Source organism: Notechis scutatus, chromosome 1, assembly GCF_049901735.1.
Source record: "Notechis scutatus isolate UNSWTSFEM ecotype Mainland chromosome 1, rNotScu1.2, whole genome shotgun sequence".
In the NCBI taxonomy this organism is placed as follows: Eukaryota; Metazoa; Chordata; class Lepidosauria; order Squamata; family Elapidae; genus Notechis; species Notechis scutatus.
The window spans coordinates 10,630,947-10,643,827 of NC_142009.1; the positions used below are offsets into that span (position 1 = coordinate 10,630,947).

Consider the following 12,881-nt stretch of genomic DNA (forward strand, 5'->3'; position numbering starts at 1 on the left):
CAATCCTCCCCCTTACCTGCACTGCGCTTCACAGCTGATTTTCGGCCCGTTTGAGGCCTTTTTCGGCCTCCCAGAGGCTTGAGCAAGGCCTCTGCCGGCTTTACAGGCCGAAAAATGTGCCCATTTAGTCATTTCCGGTATTTCCGGAAATACAGGAAGTGACGAAACAGGCCTATTTTTCGGCCTGCAAAGCCTGCGGAGACCTTCCTCAAGCCTCTGGGAGGCCGTAAATGGCCTCAAACAGGCTGAAAAGCAGCTGTGAGGCACGCACAATCGCAGTGAGATAAGTTTGCCTGCAGCTTGCGTGCCAGCACAAATGGCTCTGCATGCCACCTGTGGCACGCATGACATAGGTTCGCCATCATGGGTCTAAGTGCTATTGCTGTGATCTTGCTGTGTCCTAGGATCTACTTGGATCCTGTGATCCCCTTTTGCGACCCTTTGACAAGCAAAGCCCATGGGGAAGCCCGATTCGCTTAACAACCCTGTCAGAGTATATTCATGAACTGCAATAGAGCATAGTAACAAGGTCAGCCAATGAATAGGCATAGCAACTAAATCAGCCAATGAGGACAGTTTGGAAACTGAAACTAGATGTAGCCTAGGCTGGAAACTGAAACTAAAAGATTAAGATAAATTTATTGTCATTGTACTCAGAACCTGAGAACAACGAAATAAAAGTAGCCTAGGCGTGGCTCTGTATTAAGCTCTGCAACTCTGCAGCTATGTTGAGCTCTGAGTCTGTCTATTGAAGATGAAACTGCTTCTCTCCTCTGCTTGCCTGCTGAACTAAAGTGAAACTGATGTCTGTTTCTGAGCTGCTGAAGTTACTGCTGAAGCTCTGCACTTGCAACTTGTTTATTTCTGTCTGAGTTTTCTCCATGTTGGAGAAATCTACAACTGGTTTGTAAAATCTACTTATGATGTTTATAAAGACGTTAAATGAAGCATCAGCCATCTGTGTTTATTTTTCTGGTGCTGAATTATCCCTGCAAAACTCTGAACAACCTAACTTATCAACGGCGGGGAGTCACTTCATGACAGTGGCAAGAAAAGTCGTAAAATGGGGCCAAATCCCAGGGGCCAAATCCAGCCCGCAGGATGCTTAGATCTGGCCCGTGAGGCCGCCCTGGAAACAGCGAAGGGCCGACCCGTGGTGCCTCGGCCAGCGAAAACGGAGCTCAGGAGGGCTGCAGGAGGGTTGCAGGAGGCCATCGTAGCTGGAAACAGAGCTCACAAAGGCCGCGCATGGTCCTCCCGTGCTCCATTTTCACTGGCAGAGGGTTGCAGGAGGACATCGCAGCCGAAAATGGAGGTTGGGAGCCCATTTTCACTGGCAGAACTCTTGGGCCACCACAGGCGCCCCCGACACAAGTAGATGTTGAGCTGACCATGCCCCTCCGGCCACAACCCCCCAGACCTCCCCCGAGATCAAACAACTCTGATGTGGCCCTCAACTGAAATTGAGTTTGACACCCTTGTGTTAAAACATGCATCCCAACCTCTCAAACCATAGTGTTACTTACGCCGGAGGATCTCTCTCTGTTTCCGGACATACCACGTATAGAGCGCTGCCCGTTTCTGCGTTTTCATCGGGGTTCCCTTGTTGAGGTGTTGAGAAAGGTGCGACTGATTCAGTCCTGTGACATCCACCACCTCCCTTTGTGGGATGTTGTGTTGTTGCATGTAACCCTTGATCATCTTTGCGGCTCGCCAAGGGTCTTCACTGAAAGGAAGGGAAGAGTTCTGGTTAGAGTTGAGTCAATGGGAGAGGCAGGAGGAGCACGACACCGAAGCAGGTCAAACGACTGGAACAGAACAGAATAACAGAGTTGGAAGGGACCTTACAGGTCATCTAGTCCAACCCCCACCCATCCACCCAAGCAGGAGACTATTAAACCAAGGGTGTCAAACTCAATTTCATTGTGGGCTGTGGTTGACCTCGAGGGGGCCGGTGGGGGGGGCGCAGCCAACTGGGTGGGCGTGGCCAGTTTGACACCACTCATTGGGTGTGGCCAACTGGGTGGGTGTGGCCAGCTTGATGTCACTCCCCCCCCAAACTGCTGGCATGTTTCCTCTTTGCATTGGGTAGACCAGGCCGAAGTGATATGGGCCAGCACCAGCCCCTTACATTTTCCAGGATGGACGTGCAGGGTGGATCTGACCACATCGCAGGCCAGACGCAGCCCATGGGCCTTGATATCCCTGCTCTATAGCCATTTCTGATTGGAAAAACCCAAGAGGAAGGATTGGGGGCGTGGAAGAGGAATTGAACGTGCTTCTTCATTTCCTGCATCCCTGAAAGTAAGTGTGTGTGTGTGTGTGTGTGTGTGTGTGTGTGTGTGTGTGTAAATTTATTTCAAAATCAGAGAGAACCACTTTGGTCTAGTGCAGGGGTGTCCAACCTTGGCAACTTTAAGCCTGGAGGACTTCAACTCCCAGAATTCCCCAGCCAGCAAAGCTGGCTGGGGAATTCTGGGAGTTGAAGTCCTACAGGCTTAAAGTTGCCAAGGTTGGACACCCCTGGTCTAGTGGTTAAGGCACCAGGCTAGAAACCAGGAGATTGTAACTGTTTATCGAGATTCTCAGTCATATTCAGGTCATGGTTGTCCCAAAGGTGCTTTTTTCCCCTCAAGAAGTAACTGGACTTTCTGTTTTTTTCTCTGAAGACGTTTTGCTTCTCATCCAGGAAGCTTCTTCAGTTCTGACTGGAATCCTTCCGTTCCCCACCATCCAGTCAGAACTGAAGAAGCTTCCTGGATGAGAAGCGAAACGTCTTCAGAGAAAAAAAAAAACCCAGAAAGTCCAGTTGCCTCTTGAAAAAAAAGCAACTTTGGGACAGGAGACTGTGAGTTCTAATCCTGCCTTAGCCATGCTGCTGGATAACCATGAGGCCAATCACCAGGAGAAGGTGAGTTCTAGTCCTACCTTAGCACTTTAGAGAGAGAGCAGAGAAGAGCAACAAAGATGATCAGGGAACTGGAAATCAAAACTTGCTGGAGGAGGAGTTGGGTTCTAGTCTAATGAAAAGAAGGACCAGGGGCAACATGATAGCCATTTTCCAATATTTGAAAGTCTGCCACAGAGAAAAAGGGTAGGGTCAACCTATTTTCCAAAGCAGGACAAGAAGGAATGGAGAGAAGGAGAGAAGGAAGGAAGAATTTCCTGACAGTGAGAACAATTAATTAGTCTGAAGCTGTGGGTGCTACATCACTGGAGGTATTTGAGACTGGGCAGCAGGGGTGGGATTCAAAATTTTTAACAACCGGTTTTGTGGGCGTGGCTTAGTTGGTGGGTGTGACTTGGTGGTCATGTGACTGGCTGGGTGTGGCCAACTCAATATCACTCACATCGAGGCACGCATCTCCTCGCCTGGCCTCTCATGATTGTGGGGATGCTGCAACAGTCTTAAGTGTGAAAAACAGTCATAAGTCACTTTTTTCAGTGCCATTGTAACTTTGAATGGTCACTCCACACAAGCAAAGTACCAGCAAAGGAGGGGGAAAAACTCCAGAGAAGTTCCTGAGACAGGAGGTCTAGTCCTGCCAAGAATGTAATAAGGGTTAACGGAGAGGCAGTTTCTGTAAGCAACACCAGAATGTTTCCTTCCTGCCTTCCTTACAGGATTAGCCCAGTAATTTCTTCTAACAACCGGTTCTCCGAACTGCTTAGAATGTTAACAACCGATTCTAGCGAATAGGTGCGAACTGGTAGAATCCCACCCCTGCTGGGCAGCCATTTGTCTGAAATGATATAAGGCAGGGGTTTCAAACTCACATTGTCATGGTGGCATCACGTGACGAATCGTGGCACTTTTTTCCTCCTTCGCTAAACCTGACGTGGTCGTGGCCAGCGTATGATGTATCCAGCCTGCAGGCCATGAGTTTGACAGCCCTGATATAGGGTTTCCTTCTTAAGCAGGGGGTTAGACTAGAAGACCTCCAAGGTCCCTTCCAATAAAAGCCAGCTGGGGGACTTTGGCTCTCTCTCTCTCTCTCTCTCAGCCCAACCCACCTCATAGGGTTGTGTTATTGTGGGGAAAATAAAAGGAAAAAGGATATGTTCACCCCTTTGAGTTGTTTGTAAATAAATAAAGGCAGAATACAAAGGAATAAATATGACTGGAAGGGACTTTGAAGGTCCTCTAATCCAGGGGTCTCCAACCTTGGCAATGTTTAAGAATTGTGGACTTTAACTCCCAGAATTGCCAAGGTTGGAGACCCCTGCTCTAATTTAGCCTCTACTCAGGGCAGGAGACCAATTGTGGTCCTTTTTTTTTCTTTTTTTCCTGGAAAGCCTCCAGTAACGCACAACTTCAGAAGGCAAGCTGTTTCATTGATTCATTGTTCTTACTGTCAGGAAATTCCACCTTAGTTTCAGATTGGATCTCTCTTGAACAAGTTTCCGTCTATTGCAGCTTGTCTTGTCTGCAGGTGCTTTGGAGAATAAATCAACCCTTTAAAAGTTATGAGGGCCTTGGAAAAAATGACCTACAGCCTGTACTTGCACTTAAAACCCTTGCACCACCGCCCCTCCACAATCATGTGATTGAATTCGGAGAATTGGCAGCCTCTCTCCGGTTTTATGACTGCTTGTACTATTCTGCGGTCACATGATTGCAATTTGCAACCTGTTTTTTTTTTTTTTCCATGCAGGAAGCTGGATTTGCTAGCTCTATTAATAACTGCTAAGATTTGACACCAACATGTAGAATCAGAATTGAGCTGAAAGGGATCTTGGAGGTCTTCTAGTCCAGCCCCCTGGAGGGTGCATAATCCATCAGTGATGGAATCCATTGAGGTCAAATTTATAATCTGCAAATTCAAGGCACTAAAAGACAAAGCAAACCAAGAATTCATTTGATAGAACTGGTTGCCTTTGGCTCGTCAAATTAAAGCTTTGTGCAATGTGCATGTCCTACTTCAAAGTCATTTGGGTATTAAATTTTGTATCATTAATTATAGCGCCATGATAAGCGTTTTTTTAAAAATTAAATTGTTTTTTTTTTTTAGTTAAATAGTTTTTTTTCGTTGTCCCCACCATCATCTCTTGAAAAACCATCCCACAAGGTGTCCATGACCCACTGGAGGCCAACCTCTGGATAAACAGGCAGGTTTTAAGGTCTTGTTTGAATAAAATATTATGAGCCACGGTGGTGCAGTGGTTAGAGTGCAGTCCTGTACAGTAAAATGAGAACCCAAATTGTTGGGGGCAATAATGCTGACTCTGTAAACCACTTAGAGAGGGCTGTAAAGCACTGTAAAGTGGTATATAAGTCTAAGTGCTATTGCTATTGCTAAGTAACATGAGGGAAGAAGGCCATGGAAAAGAAGCCATGGAAGAAGGAAGGAAGGAAGGAAGGAAGGAAGGAAGGAAGGAAGGAAGGAAGGAAGGAAGGAAGGAAGGAAGGAAGGAAGGACATAGGAAAAGAACTGTGGGAGTGAGAAAGGCAGTTAAGCAAAGAGAGATGAGGGAAAATAAAAAGGAGGAGTGGAGAGGAAGGGAAGGGAAAGGAAAGGAAAGGAAAGGAAAGGAAAGGAAAGGAAAGGAAAGGAAAGGAAACCCAAATACCACATATATATCAATACTAAAAATGAAAAACAGAAAGTGAAACTCAGAGGCAAACACATGCCTCCATTGCTGAGCAGGGGGACTAAAGCACAGGTGGGCAAGCTGCATCCAGAGGCCTTTTGTGACCCCAACCATCTCTTTCACCATCCCTGAAGCATCCCCATCTTTTCTCTTCCCCCCCTCCTTTCAATGTGGGAAGGCACTTGGATCAAGAGCCAAAAAGGGTATTTATAAGCCATGGAGATATTGAAGGCTGTAATTTCACACTTCCATTTCTCATTCTCAAACCACCCCGACATGTATTCCTGCTTCCTCCATTAATTTCTGTGATTCATCACTTGACTGAAACTAAGAGCAGAGGTCTCCAAACTTGGCAACTTTAAGACTTGTGAACTTAACTCCCAGAATTCTCCGGCCAGCTTTAGATAGTAGAAGAATAAAAATCAATGAAAAAGAACACAACAATGTCTATAAATCTATCAAAAGTATCTATTATCTGTTCATCCAGCCATCCATCATCTATCAACAGTATATATTAATAATCTATATCTAGCTGTCTTTTTATCTATTGATCTATCTTCTCTTATCTACCATCTATCTATATCTATCTACTGTATCTATCTACCATATCTATCTACCGTATCTACCGTATCTATCTATCTATCTATCTATCTATCTATCTATCTATCTATCTATCTATCTATCTATCTATCTATCTATCTATCTAGCTATCCTCCTCTTATCTATTGATCTATCATCTCTTCTATCTATCTATCTATCTATCTATCTATCTATCTATCTATCTATCTATCTATCTATCTATCTATCTATCTATCTGTCTGTCTGTCTATCTATCTGTCTGTCTGTCTGTCCGTCTGTCTGTCTGTCTGTGTGTGTGTCTATGTATCCATGTCTCTGTCTTTCTCTCTCTCTTTCATCTATCTCCCAAATTTTCTAAGCATTGTTCTTAGTTAAATAAGAGGCAGCAACCCTTAGGTATTTGCTCCCAATATCTGTGTCTTGCCATATAAGAATTAACTCAATTAACCCCCTGGCATCATTTGTCACCTCCCACTCCCTCTCCAAAAAAACAAGCAAACAAAATCTGTCACAATGAATGTATTAGTCACTGATAGAGGCACAACATTCTTGTGTTGCTCCCGTTGCCCCCTATTTGTATGTCTGCTCCTCGCTAAGCAATGTGTGGGCTGGGAGGGGAGATGGGAAGAAATGACAGGCCAGGTCACCTATGGGCCTAAAACTAGGGTCAACACCCCTTGTGGCCTGTGTGCACACAGTTTAGAGTGGTGCCTTTAAAAAAAAAAGGTTGCCTTTCTTGCATGCAGTAGTCCTCTTACTTACAACAGTTCATTTAGTGACCATTCAAAGTTACGACAACAAGTGACTTAGGACCATTTTTCACAATTACGACCTTTGCACATTCTCATGGTCACATGATCAAAATTCAGGCACTTGGCAGCCGGCTCATATTTATGATGGTTGCAATTTTCAGGGGTACTGGACATTTGCGATATTCTGATAAACAAATTCAATGGGAAAGCCAGATTCACTTAACGACCGTGTTACTGCAACAATTCATTTCACACTTGTGTCCAGAATGGTCGTAAAGCAGATAAAGGAAAATAACATAAGTACTTTTGTTTCCACATTGGGGACCACTTCTGAACTTCGTGCTCGATGTGGAAAAGAATGAAACTCTGACTTCGGGTTTTACAGATTATTAGACTGGGAGATCTTTATAGGAATGGCTTGTTCATACTATTATGGAAAAGCAAAAAGTTGTTATTTGATGTTAATGCCTTATTTTACTGTAACAGACCGAGACAGAAATCAATGCTTCTTTTTCTCCCCCCCCCCACTTATCTTTCCTCATTTCACTTCCCCCTTTCCCCTCTTCCCCCACTGCTCTTCTGTTTACTATAATACTATTTTGTATTTTACAATACTCTATAACTCATTAAAAATGTTTACAGGTCATAAAACAGGGCAAAACCCACTTAACAACTGTCTCACTTAGCAACAGAAAACCTGGGCTCAATCGTGGTCATAAGTTGAGGACTACTTGTACTCAGGATCCTGGATTTAGATGCAGCTATCTCTGTTCATTTAACTTACAAATAATCAGTTGGAAGGGACCTTGTAGATCATCTAGTCCAACCTCCGTCCCAAGCAGGAGACCCTACACCATTTCTGACAGATGGTAGTCCAGTTTCTTCTTGAAAGTCTCAAGTGATGGCGCTCCCACAACTTCCAAGGGCAACTTCTGTTCCATTGGTTGATTGTTCTCAGTGTCAGAAAGTTTCTCCTTATTTCCAGGTTAAATCTCTCCTTGTTCAGTTTCCATCCATTATTCCTTGTCTGGCCTTTGGGTGTCTTGGAAAATAGCTTGACCCCTTCCTCTCTGTGGCAGCCCCTCAAATATTAGAAGACTGCTATCCTGTCTCCCCTGGTCCTTCTCTTCACTAGACCAGCCAAGCCCAGTTCCTGTAACCGTTCTTCATATGTTTTAGTCTCCAGTCCCCTAATCATCCTGGTTGCTCTTCTCTGTACTTTTTCTAGAGTCTCAACATCTTTTTTATAATGTGCTGACCAAAACTGAATGTAGTACTTTAGGTGTGGTCTTACTAAGGCTTTATAGAGTGGTATTAGTACCTCACTTGATCTCAATTGTATCCCTCTGTTAATGCAATTTAGGATTGCATTGGCTTTTTTGGCTGCTGTTTGCTGAGTCATTGAAACGCGTGCTTGTTTGCTTGCGCAAAAAACAGACCAGCGTTTGTTCAAAAATGTCCCTTTGGTTTGGACGTTTACCTGATTCCCCTCTTCCACTGTCCATTTAACCATCCTCAGCACTGAAGTGGGTAAATAAAACACATAGTAACATCCTGCAAGAAGTATGCCAAGAATTTATTCCCTTGGATTATAAAACCCTGTTCTCCAGTGAAAACAAACAATCTAATCTGTATCTCTCTGTACACACACCAAGGCCCCACACGGCTGCCCCCTTCACCTGCCTGCAAATGAGCGTTCCGTTTTCCCATAACTTACATGTATGTAGGAAAAGAAAAGAAAAAATAGCTTCTGTGTTCTGCCATCAGGTTCTGACCAGTGCTACATCAGAGGTGTCCAAATTTGGCAGCTTTAAGACTTGTGGACTTCAACTCCCAGAATTCCCGGGAGGGAGGGAGGGAGGGAGGGAGGGAGGGAGAGAGAGAGAGAGAGAGAAGAAGGAAGGAAGGAAGGAAGGAAGGGGAAAGAAGGGAGGGAGGGAGGAGGAGGAGGGAGGAAGGAAGGAAGGAAGGAAGATAAAAAGGAGGGAGCGAGTGAGAGAGGGGAGGAAGGAAGGAAGAAAAGGAAGAAAGAAAAAAAGGAAGGAAGGTAAAAAGAAGGGAGGGAGCAAGGGAGGGAGAGAGAGAGGGGAGGAAGGAAGAAAGGAAGGTAAAAAGGAGGGGGAGGGAGGGAGGGAAGGAAGGAAGGAAGGAAGGAAGGAAAAGAAAGGATTTTTTCCCTTTTGTAATAGTCTTTTCAGTGGAACTTCAAATGATCTTTTCAGGCAGAACGTACAATTCCTATAGTCCCTTAGTGAAGTGAGTAGCATTTACTTCCAAGCAAATATCCCTAAAATAAGGTTAATCCTAGTGCCAGCCATATGCTGTATAATCCATTTAATTCATGAAGATAGACATCTTCTGGTTTGGACAGTTGTCCTCTGAGTAACAGTTAAGGAACTATTGTTGAACCTCCCAGAGCCCTTGGGAGGTTGGGCAGTCTACAAATGAAATGAAATTAATTGATAACTAAAGCCTCTTAAAGATATCTGACTAATTGCTTTGAAGACAAAAGACAATCTGTCCCAGACAGTTTGATCTTATACAGGTAGTCCTCTATCTGCAGCAGTTCACTTAGTGACCGTTTGAAGTTACAATGGGCACTGAAAAAAGGGAGTGATGACCATTTTTCACCCTTACGACCGTTGCAGCATCTCCATGGTCACATGATTAGAATCCGGATGCTTGGCAACTGGTTCATATTTACGACGGTTGCAGTGTCCAGGGGTCATGAGTCACATTTTGCAGGGGAAGCCAGATTCATTTAACAAGCATGCTGCTAACTTAACAACTGCAGTGATTCACTTAACAACTGCGGCAAGAAAGGTCGTAAAACGGGGCAATATTCACTTAACACACGTCTCACTTAACAACAGAAATTTTGGGGCTGAATTGTAGTCATAAATCAAGGACTCCCTGTATTCCTGTATAACCGTCACTTATAATAATCTGAGGCACGCAGTGTGTACATTTTACACCAATGGTTCCCTGAATATAATTCTGTGAAAATCGAGGGACCGTACTAAGAAACAGGAACAACAATATTGGGATATCACATTCAGTCGTGTTTTTTTCCCACCCAAAATAAATACAGGCATGGCCTTGTACTCCTGATTGAACTGTTCCACCCAAGCTGTTGTTTATTTCAGCTTTTGCAAAATCGGCAGAGTATAATGAAACCATTTCCGGATTTAAAATGGCAGAGAGAGGAATGTTTAGAAGTAGAAAACAGATTCTTCTAGGCAGTGTTGTTGTACATACCTGGAGTAAAACTGGAAACCAACCAACCCTTTCATCTTCCTGCCAGTCTATTTTAAGAAACATGTTTTTTTTTTTTTTTTTTGCTTGGCTATTCTTTTGAGACACACCTGAGAAGTCTAGCTATGTTATTAATAATAGTAGACAAATAAATAATAGACAAGAGGTGGACAAATTAAGGGGGTGGCCTGAACTCTTACAATTCACCCATTCTCAAAATTCAGATAAAATGTTAAATTCAAACCAACCCAACAGGCTATGGTGATACAACATGCTAAACCGCCAACTCCTTCACCCATCCCACATATGCAGTGAACACTCACCAACTATGTTTATTTAGTACAGGTAGTCCTCGTCTTAACGACCACAATTGAGGCCAAAATTTCTGTTGCTAAGCGAGATAGTTATTAAGTCAGCTGTTTCCCATTTTATAACCTTTTTTACCTCTGTTGTCCAGTGAATGATCGTAGTTTAACTAATTAACGTGGTTGTTAAGTCAATCTGGCTTCAGGATATCACATGACGCCCCACCCACCCCCGGGGATATAGCAACCACCATAAATATGGGTCAGTTGCCAAGCAACCGAATTTTGATCACGTGACCATGGAGATGCTGCAACGGCCACACATAAGAAAAATAGTCTTAAAATGTTCTTTCTGCTCCAACTCAGAAAGCTCAAACTGCCCAAGGAGCTGCTGATACAGAGGAATTATTGAGTCTATCATCTGCACCTCTATAACCGTCTGGTTTGGTTCTGCAACCCAACAGGACAGACACAGATTTCAGAGGATAATTAGGACTGCAGAAAAAACAATTACTACCAACCTGCCTTCCATCGAGGACCTGTATACTGCACAGAGTCAAAAAGAGGGCTGTGAAAATATTTACAGACCCCTCACATCCCGGACATAAACTGTTTCAACTCCTTCCCTCAAATGACGCTATAGAGCCCTGCACACCAGAACTAGACGCAAGAATAGTTTTTTTCCCAAAAGCCATCACTCTGCTAAACACATAATTCCCTCAACCCTGTTCAACTATTTTACAAAGTCTGCACTACTATTACTATTAATCTTCTCATCACTCCTTATCATTCATCCCCTCCCACTTGTGACTGTTGTAACTTTGTTGCTTGTATCCTTACGATTTATATGGACTGTTTCCTAGTATGATTTGATTGCTTTTTGTACCCTATGACTATCACTAAGTGTTCAACCTGCTGATTCTCGACTCTTGATGAATGTATCTTTTCCTTTATGTACACTGAGAGCATTTGCACCAAGACAAATTCCTTGTGTATCCAATCAGACTTGGCCAATAAAGTATTCTATTCTATTCTATTCTATCTATTCATTCTATTCTATTCTATTCTATTCTATTCTATTCTATTCATTCCATTATTCTATTCTATTCTATTCTATTCTATTCTATTCTATTCTATTCTATTCTATTCTATTCTAATTCCTTATTTTATTCTATTCCATTATTCTATTCTATTCTATTCTATTCTATTCTATTCTATTCTATTCTATTCTATTCTATTCATTCTCATTCCATTATTCTATTCTATTCTATTCTCGTTCCATTATTCTCTTCTCTTCTCTTCTCTTCTCTTCTCTTCTCTTCTCTTCTCTTCTCTTCTCTTCTCCTTGTCACATTTTCAGTGCTTTTGTGACTTTGAAAAGTCACTAAATAAACAGTTGTAAGTCAAGGATTGCCTGTATCCGTGATGGCGAGCCTATGGCACGCGTGCCGGAAGTGGCACGCAGAGCCAGTTCTGCTAGCATGTGAGAGGTCGCCCGGAAGAGCCCCACTGCGCATGCGCATGTGCTGCCCGCCTGCCAGCTGATTGTCGGGTATCTGGCATGCATGTGTGTGGGGCGTGTGTGTGTGTGGGAGATGTGCGCGCATGCACAGAGATGCACGGCACACAAGGGGGATCGCACACACATGTGCAGAGATGCATAGCACACACGAGGGGTCACGCACGCATGCGCAGGGGGCATGAGGGGACGCATGCATTGCCTTATGGGTGCTGGCATGTGCGCAATTAGCCACCACTGGCCTATATAGTGTGGACATGGAGTTGTAACAGTGACTGTTCAAAGTTATAATGGCACTCAAAAAAGTGACTTACGACCATTTTTCACACTTACAACCATTGCAGTATCCCCATGGTCATGCGATCAAAATTTAGATGCTTGGCAACTGACTCACATTTATGACGGTTGAAGCGTCCTGGGATTGTGGGATCATATTTCATGATCTTCTGTCAAGCAAAGATTTCCTTAACAACTGTGTTACTAAATTTAACAAGATTCACTTATCAACTTATCATAACTCACTTTTCTCAGTGCCGTAACTTTGAACGGTTACTAAGCAAACGGTTGTAAGTCGAGGACTCCCTGTATTTATACACTTGCCTATTTGCCAGAATATCTGCTGTTCTGAATTTCTTTGCTCTTGCTAAGTTGCTATTATTCTTATTGTCCTCTGGATTTCTTTTCAGTTATAGAAATTTATTTATTACTAGCTGGATACCCGTGCTTCGCTACGAAACTATGGGGTCGGACTTAGTTTTTTGGGGGCAAAATAAGGGTGCGGGGGGGAAATTCTGCCTCCGCCTACCAGCCTCCATCGGTATTCATCTGGCTAGCATCCTGTCAGTGTGTGAGAGAGTTGAGGGCTGTTTGGAAACTGAA

General features: G+C 43.6%; 1 protein-coding gene across 2 annotated transcripts in view; it reads right to left on the reverse strand.

Annotated features, from left to right (window-relative positions):
- The window catches only part of HNF1B (HNF1 homeobox B), a 94,700-nt gene that overhangs the window by 61,640 nt on the left and 20,179 nt on the right, over nt 1-12,881 (reverse strand). For both annotated transcript variants that reach the window (XM_087956737.1, XM_087956743.1), the window contains exon 2: nt 1,527-1,726. In XM_087956737.1, the coding sequence (XP_087812863.1) occupies nt 1,527-1,726 (200 nt within the window). The remainder of the gene's footprint in view (nt 1-1,526; nt 1,727-12,881) is intronic.